Source organism: Polypterus senegalus, chromosome 1 (genome assembly GCF_016835505.1).
Source record: "Polypterus senegalus isolate Bchr_013 chromosome 1, ASM1683550v1, whole genome shotgun sequence".
Lineage (NCBI taxonomy): Eukaryota > Metazoa > Chordata > Cladistia > Polypteriformes > Polypteridae > Polypterus > Polypterus senegalus.
The window spans coordinates 75,837,235-75,857,760 of record NC_053154.1 but is presented as its reverse complement, the minus strand read 5'-3'; the positions used below and the strand labels follow the sequence as shown (position 1 = coordinate 75,857,760).

The 20,526-nt window shown below is 38.3% G+C and overlaps 1 protein-coding gene across 1 annotated transcript in view; it reads right to left on the bottom strand.

Moving 5' to 3' along the window:
- The window catches only part of rhbg (Rh family B glycoprotein), a 94,628-nt gene extending 74,604 nt beyond the window's left edge, over positions 1-20,024 (bottom strand). Inside the window, exon 1 of the mRNA XM_039751055.1 lies at positions 19,752-20,024. Coding sequence (XP_039606989.1) covers positions 19,752-19,938 — 187 coding nt within the window. The 5' untranslated portion in view covers positions 19,939-20,024. The remainder of the gene's footprint in view (positions 1-19,751) is intronic.
- Positions 20,025-20,526: the final 502 nt, after the last annotated feature.

Genomic DNA, 20,526 nt, shown 5'->3' with positions numbered 1-20,526 from the left:
AAGGCAAGAAGCATTCCAAGAGGAGCATGCGTAAAATATAATACGAAACGAAAGGTTTCATATACAGTAACTTATTGTGTGTGCGCTCCCTAATGGACATTGATAGGTATGAACAAAAATTAAAGTTCTTACTAGCCTTCTTCTCTTGTGGAGTCTTGAAAGACCCCTGAACAGAATTAAAATTTTGTTTATCATTTTGGATACTCTTAACATCAACACATCCATCATTTTTCTACTTATCATTTTGTAGTGGGGAGCTAGTGATTATGTCAGTAGTAGCGCTGAGCACAAAGTGGGAACCAATATTGGTGGGTCAACACTTGAATACAATATAAAGAATGATAGTGTATGTTCTGTCCCAACTTGGCATTGATATGTACAGTTCAAACTATAGGTTATTATTAGCCCTTCTGTTTTTAAAAGCTTTTTCCTGAAAAATATTTTGATTATTGACAGCAAATGATTGTCATTTAATTTCTAATTCACTTATCTGTCATTTGTTTACTATCTAATGGGAGACAATGTCAGCATCCACAAGGGTTTTTAAGGAATAATGTGTTGTCACACACGTGCGCATGGGAGGCAGCTAAAGGCCCTGAATGAGAGTAACTCCATGCCAGACCAGGGGGTGCCGGAGTCCACTAACTCTTTCTCTCATTTCTCAGCAGACCAGTTATGGGAAATTCCGCATGGCTCTGATGATGTCACTTCTGGTTTCGGACTCAATGACCCCACTTCTGGTTTCCAGCCCCAGTGATGACGTCACTTCCTCCGCTCTCCCGTAAAGACGTCATCTTTTTGCCAGCAAATCAGTTCAGTTGTGGACTTGAACCTGTACAAAGCTGTACCTTACAATTATCCATTGCATCTAGGAACAATATATGGGTGGCTGCACCAAACCTTTTTTTTTGTGTGGCTCTTTGTCGTGCTTATGACAGTGTTTAATGTTCAAGTGTGCATAGCTAGTGAGAAATGAATAAAATTAGTCTCTGTTGACAAAATTTGAATCAAAATTTCCTAGTTTAAAATTTGGATTGTGTTGGTAACACTTTACTTTAGGTTCGACAAATATGCATCCATTACTCATATTCTGTTATGTAACAAGACCTTAACAAAGGCTTCTTTAGCTCCTAAAAATATTTACAAGGCATCTGTAAAGTGATTGTACATTTCTAAAACAGTGTCACTTTGGAAGGTCAGAGGTGGCTTAAATGATACATATTTCTGTTGATATTGCAACTTTACTGGGTTGTGTGGTTCCTCATGGAGCCGTTACTTGACAATGTACATTTCATTCTGGGAAGGGTTCTCTGCATATGAGGTTAGTTCTTTTTGCTTTGAAAAATTTCCTAATACTCTATGTAGAAAAAAAACAGCTGAAATCTTTATGATAGGCTACCTACAGAGGAAGGAAACCGGGACGTGGCCTGTGCTATTATATGCAAGAGCCTTTTTAAAATCATAAGGCACACATCTATTACCATCTAGTAATGGTTATTTACTGTAATGCAGCCTGTTACAGATCTAAATAAATAACAGTTCTTTCTGGAACATTCATCTGGATGAGTTTTTTGGGAACCAAAATTGGTCTCCCTATGGCAACGCTCTGAAGGACCACTCTGGCACTTTATTTTTAAGAGTACATTTCAAACATTTCTGTTCATCAAGGCTATTGAAGGAAATGGAAAAGTTAAATTCATATAGCGTAATGTGACAATGCTGCACATATTTCATAGAGAAGTTTTCATAGCTTGGATTCAAACAATATACAGTATATGCAGCAGCTCTATTTTAAAAACACATTACAATAAACACCATTTAATGGGTTTGCATGAATAAATTTCATTTTAAATACAGTATCACTCCATCTATTCCTATCTTCTTGCTTGTTCTGAAGTTAAATTCAAGTTTTTAGACTTGTCAGTTGTGATTACAATTTTGCTTTAAATCTTGAACTTTTTATATAAAGATATCTGATATTTAATCATTATGCTATCTTTCATTTTCACAGTATGGTAAACTGAAAAAGGGCCCTTAGCTTTAACTATAAATAGTTAGTTGAGATTACAAAGCGCATGGATGTAAAACAAGCAGCACTGTGGTGCAGTCGTAGCAATGCTGCTTCACAATAAGGAGGCTGGGGTTTTTGTCCCAGTTGCTTCCTACATGGATTTTGCACATTCTATAAGAGTCCATATGAGTTTCCTCTGGGTGCTTGCAGGTTAGGTGCATTGCCATTGCTAAATGGACTTGTGTGTGTTCACATTGTAAAGGACTGTTGGCGTGTCTGGGGATTGTTCCTGCCTTACAACCAACACTTTATGGAACTGGCACCTGCAACCCTGTTTAGGATAAGTGAGCTTGTAAAATGGATGGATGGAAAATAGCAGCGAGGTTTCTATGTCCAATGGTGATGTTTATTAATATTTTTTGCTATGTACCCACATGTTTTGCTCTTGGATTCCATTTCTTTTATGACCTTGTCATCTCTTATGTTGATAAGGGTTATTAACTAGTAACCAAATCATTCTCATTTTAAGGTGTTTTGAGAGAGAGAAAATGTTTTTTCTAGCTTTTTATTCTTGACAAGGCCTAGTTACAAAACATTGATTTGAAATTTCATGCACTGACATAAGAAGTGGGGGTGGACTACTAAGACTAACAACTTGATCTTTGAATACTTCAACATGAAGGAAGGAGGAGAAATTACCAGTGACCCCACAGCAAAACTGCAAATGAGCTGGAAAAGTTCCAATATTCTTTCATGAAACTGAATCCTTATTCCTGAAGGATATTCCCTGAAAGTCCTCCGAGCTTAACCAGTTAATGCACCCCTGATATGAAGGGTAATCTGCTCTCCTCAAGAGCCCTTGAAATGTTTCTGAGAGATTGTGAAGCACTTACATCTTGAACTGTGATACAGAAATTTCCAGCTACAAGACATCTGTTTAGTTCACTCAGAGATTACAGACTTTAGTTCATTCTGCATAACATCTCCAGCAAAAATGCTGGAGTGCCATTGTGACCTCATTTCTCAACTGTGGTAGAAGACTTTTCCATGATGTCTTAACCACCTACCATTTCAGCCAGTACTTGGACACCTTTTTATGAAGAAAGCAATCAATGTCACTGTTGGAACAAGTTTATGTGATGTCCTTAAGGAGGTTATGATCCAGGAAAAGAACCGATGGCAAATTTGAATAATCATCCTACCATTGACACACCTAACTGAACTGCCATTTTTTTAAAAAACAGCATTTATCCTTAAGTAGTGAACAGGATATTATTTACTATGATTAGACTGCCTCTTCACTTAAAAAGCAAGATTGCACACTGATTAGACCGACTTTTTCATTTTGGGATGGCCTAAAACATACTCATTATCTAGTACTCACTAAACTTCCTAAACTTGCTGCACTACACTAAAGGAGCATGAATATCGTAATCTACATATTACTTGTTAAGCATCACCAATAGTATAATATGGACATAAACCATTCTACTTGTAACTAGAAAGACATCTGAGTTGCTAAGCTGTCACGTATCATCCTGACACGTATGTGTATGCCTTTCCAGAATACAACTATACTTCTATATATTTGAAATCACACAAGGTAGCACCCATGGAAATGGTTGAAATGGTTCATCTAGTTCATGACATTTACCAACCAAGGACAATGCATTGTTCTCTTTATTGCTATTACCAGTCGATTTGTCCAGTACCTTCTAGTGTACCCATGGGCCTGGGTGGTTAAAGATTAGCAGCACTACAAGTGACATCTCCACCTATTAATAGACTTACTAGTCAGCCCCTCATAAGAGTCATTTACTACACCAATCCATCAGTATCCCAGGGATACAGAACTATCAGTAAGTACATCTTCTAGTCTACAAAACTGATGAATCAATTCACCAGCACCTCTCTGTAATGTTGCTGCAACTTGAGAAAAACTAGCACCACTGCTCTAATCTTCAACAGATAATCCACAGCTTAATGATAAGCTATATGTGAAAGCATTCAGCTGGCACTACTTTATTGAGTTTTATACAGTTTACACAGTTTTAGTGACATGGTTACTTACTCAGCCAAGAAAATCTCAGTTAATCAATGGGAAATTCCAACCTTGAACTTGTTTGTTTTCCTTGACTTTGCCTTGTGAACTGATGGTCTGTTGTAGAATTTATGGAAATAACATTACCATTGCAGTAATTGATAAATAAGATTCTGTGTTTGTAACGTTTCTGTTCTTGTTGTCCCAGACAATAAAAAAAAGTTGAAACCAATTCCAGTAAAAATGGCAATATAGATGCTGCACAAACATGTACTAACTAATTACTACATTGAGGACACATTGGAATCATATGTCCCTTTAAATTAATAACAGCAAGATGACATTTAACTCAGTGTCCATATATGAAAAATATGAATTATAACATAACATTCTCAAGATTCTTAGTATCATTTGTAATAGAAGGAAAAGTAGAGCCTAACTCTGGCAGCATCAAGTACAAGGTAGGAACCAGCCTTGTACATAGCATCTGTCGATAACATTATAACAGTTAAAAAATGCTAAAATAGTTTTTAATGTCTGGAAAACATTTGGAATTAAATCACTTAGAGATCTGTACATAACCAATGTTTTTGCATCCTATGAACAATTACATTCTAAATTTAACTTTCCAGCAACACATTTCTTTCACTATCTTTAAATTAGAAAGTTTGTTAAAAAGAACCTGCCCAATTTTCCCCACCTCCCACCTCCCTCTATGCTGGAAAAAATATTGATCAGTTTCAAGGACTTAGACAGCAGCTCTGCAATTTATAAAACCATTTTACAGCCCCTTCCTTTCAAAGATCCAAGAGGACAATGGGAAAAGGATCTCTCCCTCAACATATCAGAAAAGGAGTGGAAGGTAGCAATGCAGAGAATTCACTCGAGCTCCATATGCGCAAAGCATACAATTATTCAACTCAAAATTATATATCGAGTACATCTGTCTCTCTTAAAATTGTCCAAAATGTTTCCAGGGCAAGATCCAACCTGCGAACGCAGCAATCAAGTTCCAGCCTCACTGGGTCACATGTTTTGGGTCTGCACCAAATTAACATCATTCCGCACCAACATGTTTAAATGCCTTTCAGGCAGTCTTGGTGTCACAATACCTCCTAACCCATTAACAGCTGTGTTTGGTGTACTCCCAGATGGGCTTAAAGTGGAGAAGGACAAACAAATTGTAATTACCTTGTGGACTATGGCCAGACATTCATACCAGGCCGTCAGAGGGAGCCCTCCCTGTGACATGGAGATGCCCCGAATTCCAGCAGGGCATCATGGACTATGTAGTTTTAATACACAACCCTGCTGGATAACGTCAGGGCCACCAGGAGACGCTGCAGGGAGGCTCAGAGATGTGTATTTGCCCTATAACCCAGAAGTATGTCTTAGTCACACAGGCAGGGGAAATGACGTACTTCCAGGAAGAAAAGGAGGACTTTTTACCTGACCCGGAAGTGTTGATAATCACATGGACTGAGGGCTCAGAAGCACTTCCGGGTCATTAACTATAAATGACTGTGAGAGATCCCAGACAAGTGAGCTGAGCTGGGTGGAAGGGTGGCAATGCGTCTGGGAGTGGAGGATTTATGGTTATTGTGGATTTGTGTATTTATATGAGTATTGTGGAGTGAAGGGTGCTTTGTGCAATGTGTATTAATAAAAAGTCAACTTATTGGACTTTTACCTGGTGTCTGGCATTTGGTCTGAGGGTTCAAGGGGACGACAGCGCCCCCTATCTGTCACAGCCTTTACAACACTATTGGCATGCAGAGTTATCTTGCTCAGCTGGAAGAATCCTAACTCCCCTCTTTTAAGTCACTGGGTAACTGATGTTACAGTATATACTATTTGAAATTGGAAAAAATAAAATTCTCACTTTTAGAGGATCTGTGCAGAAAGTTTTAAAACCTGGCAGGATCTAATCAATAACATTCTAGAATAAGCTTTTAAAGCTCTGAAGAAGTGGCTTCTTTTCCCATTTTCTTTTTTTCTTTTTCTTCTCCATTTATGTATATTCACTTATTAATTTATCTATTTACTTATTTTTAGTAGGTTTAAGTTGTATTCTGCTGCTTATGCACTCTTTCTCAGGAGTGGGGGTTGATGTGTTTTCAATCCTATTCTTGTAAAATTGATCTATTTGTATGGAATGTTGCGTGATTTCAATAAAATCAATAAAATTATAAAACAAAATGGTAAAATAGTAAGACATACTGTATGTCCTAAAACTCTTTCATGTAATTACAGATGCTGTTGGTGTTGATTTGGCTTTTCTAAGGCTTACTTTGAGGCTGTCATTGAGTTACGTTGTTTCAATTCCTCAAGTTCTCTGAACTTGGCTAATCAGTATGTATAGCATATGCCTCGGGTCAACAGAGCTGGGCATTCTGATGCAGGGGATCATCCAACAGAGTAGGTTCTGCAGGATCATGGCTTCAGTCCTGAATATCTTTTCTTTGGTGAGGATGTCAGAACTAGTGTGCTGATAGTCTCAGTTAATCCTTCCATCAGATTCATGAAGAGAATCTTCCAGGGGCAGCACTAATGAAATCTGTCAAAAGTATTTAGGTGGAAGTGGTAGTTTACCAAGGTCTTGCTACCAAACACAATCACAGAGATTCAAATTGTTTTATGCTGCAATATCTTGGTTCTCAAATAACAGAGTTTCCTGAAGGACATGCTGGTTTAGCAATATGATGTCGAACCTTCTCCCATATAACTGACTACTGGAACAAATGGTCACTAAATTATGGAAAGAGTGCAACAACATTCAGAGTATCCCAAGAGATGGTGATTGCCCATTTCGGCCCAGGGAAATGATATTGTGCTTTTTCCAATTGTTGAGGGACAGTTTTGGACTTTTAGGGTTAAGTGAAGAGGTTCAAAATAGTGTGGAGTTTTTCCACAGATGGGAAGAATAGGCAAAGTTATTAGCATACTGGAGGTTGATGATTATAGCCTTTGTGACTTTTGTCTTATTTTAGTGCACTGTAGGTTGGAGGGCTTGCCATGAAACTGAAATTTTATCTTTAGATCAGAAGAAAATAATGTAGACTTAAATGGTTAATTTGATAACACAAATCTGTTAGGGTCTATTTCTTCCCCAAGTCAAAAGAGAACTGGAGTTATCTTACCATGTCACAGCCTCAATAGCATTTCCATGCATCTACAGAATGACAAGTCCTGGATTGTCATATGGGAGTTTTTGGATGAAGCTTTCAATCCACATTGTTATTGCTTTCTATGACCATGAGATGTGACTAAAAGAAGGGAATCTTCAGATGAGCATCATGCTAATAATTGGAAATGTTTAGGGTAGAGTGAATGGTTTAACCATACTGAAGGACCACAGAGTAGAGCTGCTGCAGCTCCTTATCGAGATCGAGAGGATCAAACTAACATGGATTGCACATCCAGTGATTGGTTGACCTAAAACTATGGGATGGATCAGATTTACTCAGAATGCCTGGGAGCTTGTGGGCAGTACCAAGGAGGAGCTGTAGTCCAAAAACAACCCACATTAGAACAAATTAATAGAAGGTTTTGTTTTTGTAATTGGTCCTTTTTGATTCAAATGTATGTAGAAAGGTTTACTTGCATTTAAAAATATCTAAGGAATGCACAGATGGAGCAATTGTTAACTGCTTAAATGTGCTTCATTGTTACACAGGTAATTCCCATCCATCCATCCATTATCCAACCTGCTATATGCTAACTCACGCGGGTCCGCTGAAGCCAATCCCAGCCAACACAGGGCTCAAGGCAGGAACAAATCACAGGCAAGGCACCAGCCCATCGCAGACAGGTAATTTATTAATGTTAATTTAAGTAATAGCATTAACTGATAACTTACAGTCCATCAGGAAAAAATAATGACAAAATATTTGCTCAAAGCAGCAAACTTTGTTGTCTGATAAAAGGTCTGTTGTCTTAATCATAAAAACCAGATATTAGGCTTATGGGATGTGATGTAATACAATTGTAAACTATCGAAGCAAAGCTAGATACCATTACATAAAAATGAAAAGGCTTCACAAACAACAAATTCTTCTTCATGGTCAGATACTACTGTATGTGTTACTAAGTTTAACAAAATAATATAAGAAAGTAATTTTGGCTTGCAAATAGCAAAGTTATTTCCCCATTGGCCAAATGCACCTAGAGGCTAAAGGTGCTAATTTAAGAAAAAAAATAAAAAATATGAGATCTTGCTGGAGTTGAAACAGGTGTTTCCTTATGTAAAAAAGTATCTGCTTAACAGTTAGCTGGCGGTCACAGTCCATGCATCTGTGCTGTTCGCTGTCTTACAGACACATTGGGTTCCTTTATTAGTGGATTACAGAAAAGGCTGTATTGAGAATACAATTTACAATTTATTACACAGAATGAGGAAACTTTAGTTCATGATTGAACAAATAAACTTTATTATTTTTGTTATTTTACAAGTACAGACCTAGAGAATAGATGTTTAAATGTATCTTTTTGATTATTTAAAGGACAGCAGCATCAATGATAGAAACTCAATCTGCAAGTTTGTTGTTTACAGTCAAATGTTTTAGCCAGAAGTTCATACAACATCACCAGACCAACATAAGGTTTTGCAGTGGCTTGTATGTCTAAGCTGTAAAAGCATTTTATTATACAGTAGAGGAAGAATAATTCAGTGATATGAACATAATTTTTCTACTGAATATTAAATGAATATTTTTTGTAAACATTAGTAGGCTATCTGTGGTGAAATCTGAGTCCTAGAATGGTAATCCAATGGGTGAAAATATGAAGACAATTTAATTATTATTCTTGGATTCAGGCTACTGCGGTGGGCTGGCGCCCTGCCCAGGGTTTGTTTCTTGGCTTGCGCCCTGTGTTGACTGGGATTGGCTCCAGCAGACCCCCGTGACCCTGTAGTTAGGATATAGCGGGTTGGATAATGGATGGATGGATGGGTTCAGGCTATGCTTAATGTCAGCATGACTAATCAACATAACATCCTTGCACTCACTTAATTTAGTTTAGGGCCACAGTGTCAGGAAGCAACCTTGGACCACTTGTGCACACACCCTCATTCATACAGTGACAGTGGAAACCTGCCAATTACCTTTCGTACATATCTTTGAGGATGTGTCAAAAATGGCGAACCCATAAGAAAACCAACACGGAAATTGAGAGAACATGGATACTCTGCAAAGACAACATCCAGATACAGGATTTGAACAAGGGGCATCAGATCTGTGAGACCACAGTGTTATCGATCTCACCACTGTGTCTCTTGATCATCATCCTCATCAGCATCATTATCAGAAATTCCGTTTTGTGAATAATAATACACACGATTGTACTTTATTTTGGAACCCAATTTGTTAATTAATAGTGCATGTAACAATTTTTAGAGATAACAACAAAAATAAACCTTAAATAAATAAAATGTACAGTAAGATGCACATGCATGCAGTTTGCTGAGTTTACTCGTTACTTCCTCACCACAATACTGGCACAAAACATGTTTTTGTACATTAGTGTCTTCTTCCAAAGCAGGTGAAACCACAAAGGAAGGAAACCGTGGAGCCATTGTTATTGCTAGAACATATCTGCATTTACAGTTACAGCAAACGACTTAATGAACAGATCACTTACAATGGAATGAATCTGATTACAAGAGGTGTGGATAGTAAGCATTTATACTGCAGTCGGTTGAGCTACAGTTATATTAGTTATACTGCAAGTTAAACCGTACAAATATTTAGAACATACATACAAACGTGCTTAATCCAATTCAGGATTGCATTGGGCTGGAGCCTACCCCACCACCATTGAGTGCAAGGCAGGAAAGAGCTCTGGACTGGTTGCCAGACCACAGTTGGGTTTACAGACATATACTGTACATACCTTCCCCCTCGTGACTCTGCTCTGGATATGTAGGTTAAAGAATGGATGGATGGGGGAATGGATCAATGGGTAGGCAGATGGATAAATACTTTACAAAACTATAATAAAATAAAATTAAAAAATAAACGTAGAAAGTAAGAGGAATGATTCATGGGACTAAACTGTAAGAAAAAAAATTGTCTTAGCTGAAACTAGAGATCATTAGTTAAAGATCAGACCAGCAAAGAAAAGAGGAGCTATTCATCCATCCATTGACACTAACTAAGGGTTCCTAATGTTTTGTCATTTAGGACTACTTTAGGTTTACCACATAATCTTACACACTTGTCTTCGAGATACAGAAAGAATATTCAGCATGTCTGGATAAAAGTCACAGGGAGAGAACTTTAAAGCTCTATATAGATTTTGTCCTAGCCAGTGATTCTAATCACTCTGCTACAATGCTGCCATGCAATTTACAAGGAAATCTTCACTTTGTCAAATATTTAGCTCACTCTTTAGTGTTAAATCAACCTCAACTGCAAAACCCCACACTGACCGGCTTTGACATTGGTATGGCATAATATGAATGCAGTACAGTAATCCCTCCTCGATCGCGGGGGTTGCGTTCCAGAACCCCCCGCGATAGACGAAAATCCGCGAAGCAGAAACCATATGTTTGTGTAGTTATTTTTATATATTTTAAGCCCTTATAAACTCTCCCACACTGTTAACATTATTAGAGCCCTCTAGACATGAAATAACACCCTTTAGTCAAAAGTTTAAACTGTCCTCCATGACAAGACAGAGATGACAGTTCTTTCTCACAATTAAAAGAATGCAAATAGATCTTCTTCTCTTCAGGAGCAGAGAATTTCAGAGGGAGAGACAGAGAGAGCTCACAAAGAAAAGCAAACAATCAAAAAATCAATACTTGTGCTTTTAAGTTTGCCGAGGCATTTTTAGAGGAGCGTCAGGATCTTCTAAGCAAACAGCCTCTGTGCAAACAGCCCCTCTGCTCACATCTCCTCCGTCAGGCGCAGAGAACGTCAGAGAGAGAGAGCGAGATTAAAGCAACAATCAAAAAATCAATACATGTGCTTTTGTGCTTTTAAATATGCCGAGCACCGCAATAAAGCGGCATTTTTTTAGAGGAGCGTCAGTATCTTTTAAGCAAACAGCACCTCTGCTCACAGCCCCTCCGTCAGGCGCAGAGAATGTCAGAGAGGGTGAGAGAGAGGCAGAGACAAGCAAACAATCAAGCTCCGCGTGGGATGCATATCTTATAGCATTGAGGAGTTTTAGTTAATATGTAATACATGCTCTGATTGGGTAGCTTCTAAGCCATCCACCAATAGCGTCCTTTGTATGAAATCAACAGGGCAAACAAACTGAGGAAGCATGTAGCATAAATTAAAAGACCCACTGTCTGCAGAAATCCGCGAACCAGCGAAAAATCTGTGATATATATTTAGATGTGCTTACATTTAAAATCCGATATAGCGAGGGATTACTGTAGTCCACATGGGTCATAAGTGGCTTTAAGAAAGGAAATATTGATTTATTTTTGCATATGCCAAAAGAGTTGTTAATGAAGCATTCTGAAAATTACTTTTATCGATGTATTGACTACATACACCGACACCCACACACCTGTCAAACAGATAGGAATACAATGCCATCGATACAAGCCTGATCTTTTTATTACTTGTAATATATTTTTTTAACTTGCTTCACATAAATAACCATTGTCATCTTTCCAGCTATCCACTCCTCTAAATCTTTTTTTTTTCTATTACAGGGCTACAGGAAGCTTGGGTCCATCCCAGCAGCATTAGGAGCTTTATAGGAACCAGTTCAATGTGTGGCACCATTTCAGCACTGGACGATGTTACTGTTCTTCACCATATGCCTAGTGTTTACCTTTAATGTCTGCTCTTTTATTAGCATACTACTGATCGTCTTTTTTTAATGTTTACAGAAGTGTCATTTGTGCTGTTTACACTGATGGGCCTCACCTTCTTTACAAAAGTCAAGAAATAGGAAAAGTGTGTTTTACTTCTGGCTGATGTGTTTGTGCCTGTTTACATAAGTCAGCCAGTCACAGGTATTGCAGGCTGCAGTTAGACCCATCTCTCTGAAAGTAGGAATATGGAGCTTTTCAAGATATGTATTTTTGTATAGAATTGGACCAACATTTCTTTTATTATTGCTCTGGAGGTCTTTTAGTGCTCAAGATGTATGTTTTATTAAGCATTAAATTCCCAAAAACAACTTTCCAGGGCTTAAAATCTCATTTTTATCTCACACATCTGTGAGTTTTCACTGTTCTGCTTTGCATATGGTCTGGTCACAGCAGCTCCTGTTCCTTTTCATTCATTAAAGACTGACTGTTTGCATGGCTCTTAGCATGCTGGTAAAATCCCATCTCTATAGCTGAAAATATTATCATTTCATCTGTCCGTTCAAATGCTGAACAATTGTAGTATACCTATTCCAGGGGTACTAGGTGCTTGATATGAATCAGGGTGCATGTTCAATTCAAAACATGTACTCAGTTATACAAGACCCATTTAATGTCTTTGGATGTGGGAAGTAATGGAGTATACACACTGAGTATCTCCATCGAATAGAGATATTGACAAATGAATATTGAATAGTAGCTTCAGTCCTAAATAAGGTCAAGCCAAGACACAAATGCCTTTAACTCTCTGGTGCTCTGCAGTGTTCTTTCTTCATATGTGGTTGAAGGAATAGTTTGTAACTTGTATGTGCAACTGTTCTTTCCATCTGAGCCTTCATGATGTTGTTGATGAAGAACTGATCTTCAGTAAAGGAGATGAATACAATTTTTAGCAGACTGTCTTCTAATGCTCTATTGAAAGAGACTCTTTGATGTCCTTTTCATGTTTCACGTGACACAGTAGCCCATCCTGGGTCGGTGCCTGCTTTGCTCCTGTGATACTGTAGGCTCTGTCTCCTCTCAGAGCATTTGTTATTTCTTTTTTTCTATTTTTAATTTTTAATATTTTGTTATTTCTTTTTTTCTATTTTAAATTTTTCATATTTTTTTTATTTTTTTTCTGTTTTAAAAATTTAATATCACCCTTGCTAATTGGCTGAATGGATGCTTTCACTGATATTCTGAATTCGATTAACTAGTGTGGTGGATGACCAGGGCCCTTGCCCATCTGGGATGCCTATATGATGGAAGGTTTGGGGAAGAGAGAGGATCCAGGACATTATCTCTCCCGGGACTCTAGATGGCAGCCTCCCTTGGGTTGTTGTGGTGCCATGAATTCCTGCAGGGCTCCATGGGAGTTCGCTGAAGCCCTGTAGGGTTCCATGGGTGCAGCCAGGTGGTGCTGTGGAGCTTGCAGAGCCTTGCTACATTGGGCTTTCATCATACAGAACACAATGAAAGGATCACGCTGCCAATACTCCGAGAACCAGAGTCACACGGGAGAGGACAACGCTTGTCAGAGGAGAATTGGAGGCAGCAGAGAGGAAGAGAAAGAGAGAAGGAAGAAGGAGAAGAAAAAAGAGAATGCGCATATTGTGCTGTAGTGTACTGTGCTGCTAAGCGGAATGAGAGAATAGAGTTTCCTGTGTAAATAAACTTGTGCTATGTGTTAAACTCGTGACTGGTGTCTGCTTGTGTCGGTTTTGGGTGGCTGGAGCACCCCCATCTGGTCACACTAGAGACAATGTCCAAGTCTGGGTCTGCTCTGTGACACTGTACATCCTCTTAATGATCTACCACTAAAATGTATATTGCCTGGTCTCATTAGGCCTGCCTCTACTGCAAAGAATCTTGGTGTCATTTTTGATTCCTCCCTTCCTTATTAAATCCTTATTCCCACATAAACTACATTAGGAAACTTTCTCACTTTCACCTCCATAACATATCCCGTGTTCGCTCCTTCCTCTCCTTTTCTAATGCTGAAAAACTTGTCCATGCTTTTATCACATCGATTATTGTAATTTCCTACTGACTATTCTTATATCACAACTCCAGCTTATTCAAAACTCGGCTGCAAGAGTCCTTACTTGAACCAGCAGCAGCGACCATAATCACTCCATACCTGCACCGTCTTCACTGGCTCCCTGTGTCTTACAGAATTGATATAAAATTCTACCAATAACCTACAAAGCCTTAAACAATCTTGTGCCAAACTACATCAGTGACCTTCTCCATCACTATGTGCCTGTCCGCCCACTAAGGTCCTCTGATTCTGGCAATCTTGTTGTGCCCCACACTAATCTACACTCCATGGGTGACAGGGCCTTCAGCTGTATAGTGCCCAGACTCTGGAATGACCTACCGAAATTAATGAGGTCAGTTGACTCCATGAATTCTTTTAAAAAACAACTCAAAGCTCATCTGTTCACGAAGGCTTTCAGCTCTACTTGACTTTAATATCCTTCTCTCAGTTATCTCTATGTCAATATGCTCATGTAACCTGTGTGTGTGTGTGTGCTAGACCACCAATTATGTTGTCTGTTAGGCTTTTCTCTGAATTTACTATCTTACTCTTCTTCTTTATTTATTTATCTGGTTTAGTACAATGCTATACACTGTATACCATGCCATTCTTTGTTAAACTCTGTGAAATGCCTTGAGCATGGGAAAGGCACTATATAAATAAAATGTATTTTTATTATTAATATTATTATTAACATACAAGGATATTTAACAACTGCTTATAGTTGGAGCAGAGGCAGACTAAGTTACTTGCACAGAATCATAGGTAGGAATTGAACCAGCAGTATTGGGGTTTAATGTCGATTGTCTTAGCCACAGCATGACATTGTCTGAGCTTTCAATAAAAAGAGCTGAAAATCTCAATTCTTAATGGAAAAGTGACATCTTGCCTGAAGAAGAGGCCTGAGTTGTCTCGGAAGCTTGCATATTGTAATCTTTTTAGTTTGCCAATAAAAGGTGTCATTTTGCTTGACTTCTCACTACATTCATAATGGCTAACACGGTAGAACACCCTAATAGGTCAGTTATGATGTGAATACTACACCTAATTGCAGATCTACAGCCATTGCTTGTGCCTAATGTATCACCCGACAGCATGTTGATTCCAGAACAGCAAACAGGAGGAAAATTAGAGTGTCATCATTATGCTAAAAACAACCGACTTACTTTATATCAGCCTAGAGTTATTTTTCACTTTGTTTGGCTTTGTTTAACTAAATTCAGATTTCCCTACTAAAAGTGGAATAAATATAATAATAATAATAATATTTTTTGGCCTGAATGGTGTCTAGCAGATCCCCAAATCCACAAAGACAATTCCACCACAACAGTCCTGGGTTCAAATTAACGTATTTTTCATGTACTAAAGTAACTTCCAAAAGATTTTGTCTTCCAAATCAGCACAATATTGTGCACTGTTCTTTCTTTCTTTCTTTCTTTCTTTCTTTCTTTCTTTCTTTCTTTCTTTCTTTCTTTCTTTTTGTTCTATCCTTCACTCCTGCCAAGCAAGCATTGTCCACCTCTTTCCCACTCTGACTCCCCAAGTGAGGTGAAGTGCCAGACCTGGGAGTATTTTCAGTACCATAACATTGCACAGAGGAAACTCTTACAGGTCAGGAGGAAGCCCCTCAAAGTAGGGATACCTGATCTTGGTATTTCCTTCTGGCAGCACCATGGCAACTCACCAGGCACTCTAATAGGACTTAACTTCCCAGATTATTCCATGGGTTATGTGCATGGGCAAGAAAGGGATGCTGCTATCTAGTGTATGGGGAGAGTCCTGATAGTCGGTTTCCTCTGTCCTTCCATTTTATGAGTCATCCATTCATGTAAAGGTCTAACCCTTCCATTCAGGAAACCCACCCAATTACAATATGTTATTTGTATAGCACCTTTCCTATATCCAAAGCACATCACAAATATTCAGAAAATTACAACGGCAATAGAAGCACAGACAAAACTAATTTAATAACACTGGACAGAAACCAGGATCAAAGTGTTAAATCACCAAATAAAGAATAAATCCACTAAACACAAAGTTCAGTGTTAGAGCTAAAAACAAAGACAGGTTTTAAATACAAAGTGCTACAAAATAGTAAACAACTTTAATTTTTGAATCTGCATGCTATCACAAGCACTTACTTGAACAAAGAGGGTGAACTGTGAGAAAGGAGTAAGAATGTCAGTCTAAGCTCCTGAACAAATGTGAGTTCAAAGAATAAATTGAGTGAACAGACTAAATTGCTTTGGGGAGGTCATTCCAAAGTCTTGGTGCAATAAGGCTAAATGCTTTCTCACCCCCAGAGTTTAGGTTAGTTTAGGGGATAGCAACATTACTGATATCAGTGGACTGATGTTGGTGGACAGTACTGTAGTGCTGTTTTACTATTGTAGTTCAATGCAAGGCCAATTAAAATCTTATAGGTTAATTAGCTGTGTTGCCTGTCTTCTTCCCAGAAATTTCCAAAAACAACGGGCATCTGTTATAGTGCCATGGGCTAATTGGATTTATCAGATACAGAATACTATATAAGTAAATGAGTGCGTTTCTGTATACAGTATTTTGTTCCACCCAGGGGTTAATATTATTAGTTCACTGGAATTTCCTAATCATGAACATGACATACCTTTTTCTAAACCTGCTAAATCCTGAGCTGGGTTGCTGGGGAGCAGGAGCCCAACCCAGCGTGCATAAGATACAAGGCAGGAACAATCCCTGGACAGGGCGCCAGCCAATTGCAGGGTGAACACACACATGAACACACCATGGCCAAGTTAGTGTCATATAACCTGCATGACTATGGCCTTTGGGAGGATCCGAGAGGAACCCCATGCAGACACAGGGAGGACCCTGGACATGAACCTGGTCTTATTAGTGTGAAACAGCAGTGCAACCACTACACCATCATGCCACTGTTGAACATGCTACATGCAATTGCACATGAGTAACACATACCTTCGATAGATCAATTCTTGTTTTTTCTAATGATTGACCTTGGCTTTTTTTTTTTGTTGGTCATTTCAAAATACAATTTTAGAGGAAACTGTATTGTTTTGAATTCAAGCAGATAATTAGTAGGAATAATAGGAATTTTGGGTATAAATATAATTTTGCCTTGTAGTAGATCCTTTAAAAGCGATAGCTTCAGTCCGATTCGAATGTAACGCTTTCATCTGTAATCTTGTACCGTTACGTTAAGTTTTGGAGGGTTTAGATCCAAAGCAATATACACAATCATGGTTTCCTATAAAGTTTCATATACATATATACAGCAAGCGTTCAAACTGACCAAGGCATGTCGTCTCTCCTGGCTGTATATTGTCACAATTTGTTTCTTTGCTAATTATTTAGTATCAATTTGTGCTGGGATTTTCGAGGTGGATTTTGTTCATTTTGTTAATTACCTAAAATTCATAATGTGTCAGATTTTGGATTTTGTTGTGCAATGTCTTAGATGTCCTTTTAGGTCCACAATCACCACCATTTTGAAATCCAGTCATTAGGCCCACTTTCCAGCGTTTCTAAGGATTGTGACCTGTGCATAATCAAACGAACAGGATAAAAGGACAGCTAGGAGGTCATTACCTCTTATCCAACCTGTGGATACTAAAGCTCTCAAAAAAGCTTGCGCAAACTCTACTTGTGTTTTATTTTCGGTTCGAACCTCTTGCTCTTCTTTCAACCTTCATATTTTTTTCTCTCACTTTGGCTTTAGTTTCATGCAAATCTTTCAGTTGTGCTCAAAAAAGTTTTTCTGCAAATTCATAACATACACAGGGCTTGAAGTGGGCTGGTATACTATACCAGCACTTGCCTGTTTCTGCCTTGTGTACTGGAGCATAGCAGCACATCGTGGTCTGACCTCCAAATGGACACACCGGTTATCTGCAATATTGCCTGTATTTTACCACAAAGGTACCAACAACTCCCCCCGAAAACCCCTGTTCTTTCACGTTTATGTATAATCTTATCCAATTTGAATTTGAATGCATATTATACCTCATAGAGACACCAACAGAATAGGGAGTACTGCGTGTACCCAAGAAGGTTACTTGCTAGCCATGTTTGCTTTGTCTACTTCACATCGCCTTTCCTATGCAGCTCGCCACCTTGTCTCTTTCTCCTGTGCAGGGTATCTGCCCATTTTTCACTCATCACCAGGCCCATTTCTCTGCATGATTATACCGTCAGTTCGGTTAGTGACTCTATTCTGCTTGCAGTATTCATTTGCAAGAACCGCACACCCCATTTCTCTACGTGATCACAGCTGAGGCAAAAAAGGATGCAATGTCTAAGAATACACTGCTCGTTACATTATTATTATTGACAAATACTGAGAAATAAAAAAGATGTGTTGGCTAATGATCTTTTTTCTATAACGTCAAAAAATTAAGTCATATCTGTCAAGGCATTTTTGAGATTTTGGGGTATTTAGTTCTTTATATTCTGAGTGAGGTTTTACTCCAAAATATTGATTTATATTTCCAAATTTTCTTTCTTAGTGGATATCTCCAGCCCAAGATGTGCCATCCTTTCAAATTTTAGCTTTTCAGTGAGTCATCGGGGTCATCCTTCACCTTTTTTCGCAGGTAACATATGCAACTTTACAAGTTTAAAGCAGGTTGAACAGTCAACAGTTCACTGTTGCTTGGATCAGGAATAAAATCAGATGTTTTAGGAAAATCTGATCAATTGTGTTTTTCATACATAACTGAATTCTAGTGAATTTTGATCTAAATTGTATGGATCTGTAAAGCTTTTTTACACACAAAATCTTTAATTGCAAATTTTTTTGCACCATCAGCAGCATGATCCTTAAAGCAACTGCATTCATGGCATGTTATGAGTCAAGGTTTTTAATGGAAGTTAACATTTAACTCGTGCTCAGCATAGGCAGACAAAGAATAATGCTCTTGAGCTTAATGTAACATTTTGACTCAAGCCCCTTACTTTTCCTGAAGCTTTTTGTTAGAGGACTCCACAGAGTGAAACCTAACTGACATGCAGTGGCCAAACCCAACAATGAAACTTTTATGGATGTGAAAGAGATAAAGGTCAGTCTTTCTGTTTACTATGTGCATTAGGAACACTTTGCATAATCACTTTTCAAGTACTGCATAAAAATGAATATACTATGAAACAAAATCAAATCTGCACATACACTGATGAACACCTTTTTGTGTGTCTTTGTGTTCAGACCCGTCCCTCTGGCTGACAATTAAGCCCTTCAGTCAGCTCTGAAAATGAGCCAAGTTTTACGGGACCTGTTGTTTAGTCAGCTAAGTAGTTGCATTTTTTTTTTCTTCTTTTACTGTGCTGCCTAGAAGGAAGGCTTTTCCATGATCTGATCGGTTTACACACAGTGGTATAGTATCATTTATGAGTTTCTCTGAGGCATTTTGAAACTAAAATGAAAGTAACCTGAAGTGTATGCATAAATGGAATCTGTCAGTCAATGACAGCATTAGTTTCCTCGGGGTGTTCTGTGTGGTTATACTCAACCTGCAACATAAATCCCAGCAATCAAAACATGATGAAGCAATGTAAATCTTATTAATAAATATGCATTTTTGCTCTTTTTACTCTGTTGTTAAAAACAAGGTGTACTTTGTTAATTATGTCAGGGATTGGGGGAAATCAGTTAAATTTCAGTCCTTCCGTACTAGTAAATTTACCCACTACCTAATATTCCTGTGTCATGCATTGTGCCAGTGGTCAGACAGTGATGCTGGTCTTTGATGTTGCCATTTTCTTGGTTCTCCCTAGAAGATCTATTAGCGATTTAGTGCAGAAGACTGACTCACTCTAATTGAACAAAACTTTTAAAAAGACACATACTCACTTGGATATCTGTAGTAAAAATCATTTTCTATTTCACTGCCATTGTGATCGTGGTGTGCATGCCACTTCTTGGCATCTGTTTCTTTATCATATCTGACAAAAACACCAAACAGGATGATGAGGATCACCTCAAGAATAATGCAGATGGTGGGCAGCTTTATCCTCATGTTGGTTGAGTGGCTTGTCATTTTTGCCTCCTGCCTTAAGTCCTGAACTACAACACAGAAAAGGAAACTTTCACTGAATTTGCAGCTGCCGTGCCTGAGTCTTCTTAAAGTGAGAGCCTCTGCTAGTGACGCCCTCTGAGCCAGTTAAGGCAGGGGAGGATTCAAACAAATCACACCCACCTTCTTTTTTAAGGTGGGTTAACTAACATTTGAACTTTCAAACTTCACTGAACTTTGGTTGCAGTTCATTTCTTATTTGAAAAAAAAAAAAAAAACAAGACATGGCTTTCTTTAAACAAGTTTTATTCAGTTCACAGGCACTTTTAATATGTGAATTACTTATTAATCCTAAATGTTTAAAGAAGAGAATGCCCTGCAGCAGGTACATACAATTACCTGCTCACATTCTGAGGCCTTCTTTCATTTTTACTGCAGGGACAGCTTCTGTGATATGCACTCAGGTGGTCTAACAGCTTTGAATTCAACAATGCTAAATACGCAGGTGTAGACTTCAATTAACCCTTAAGACTGTGCATGCAGTTTTGACATGTATGCTGGTAATTGAACACTGCTGGTTTTGCTATGTAGTTATGTTCATGATTGCATATG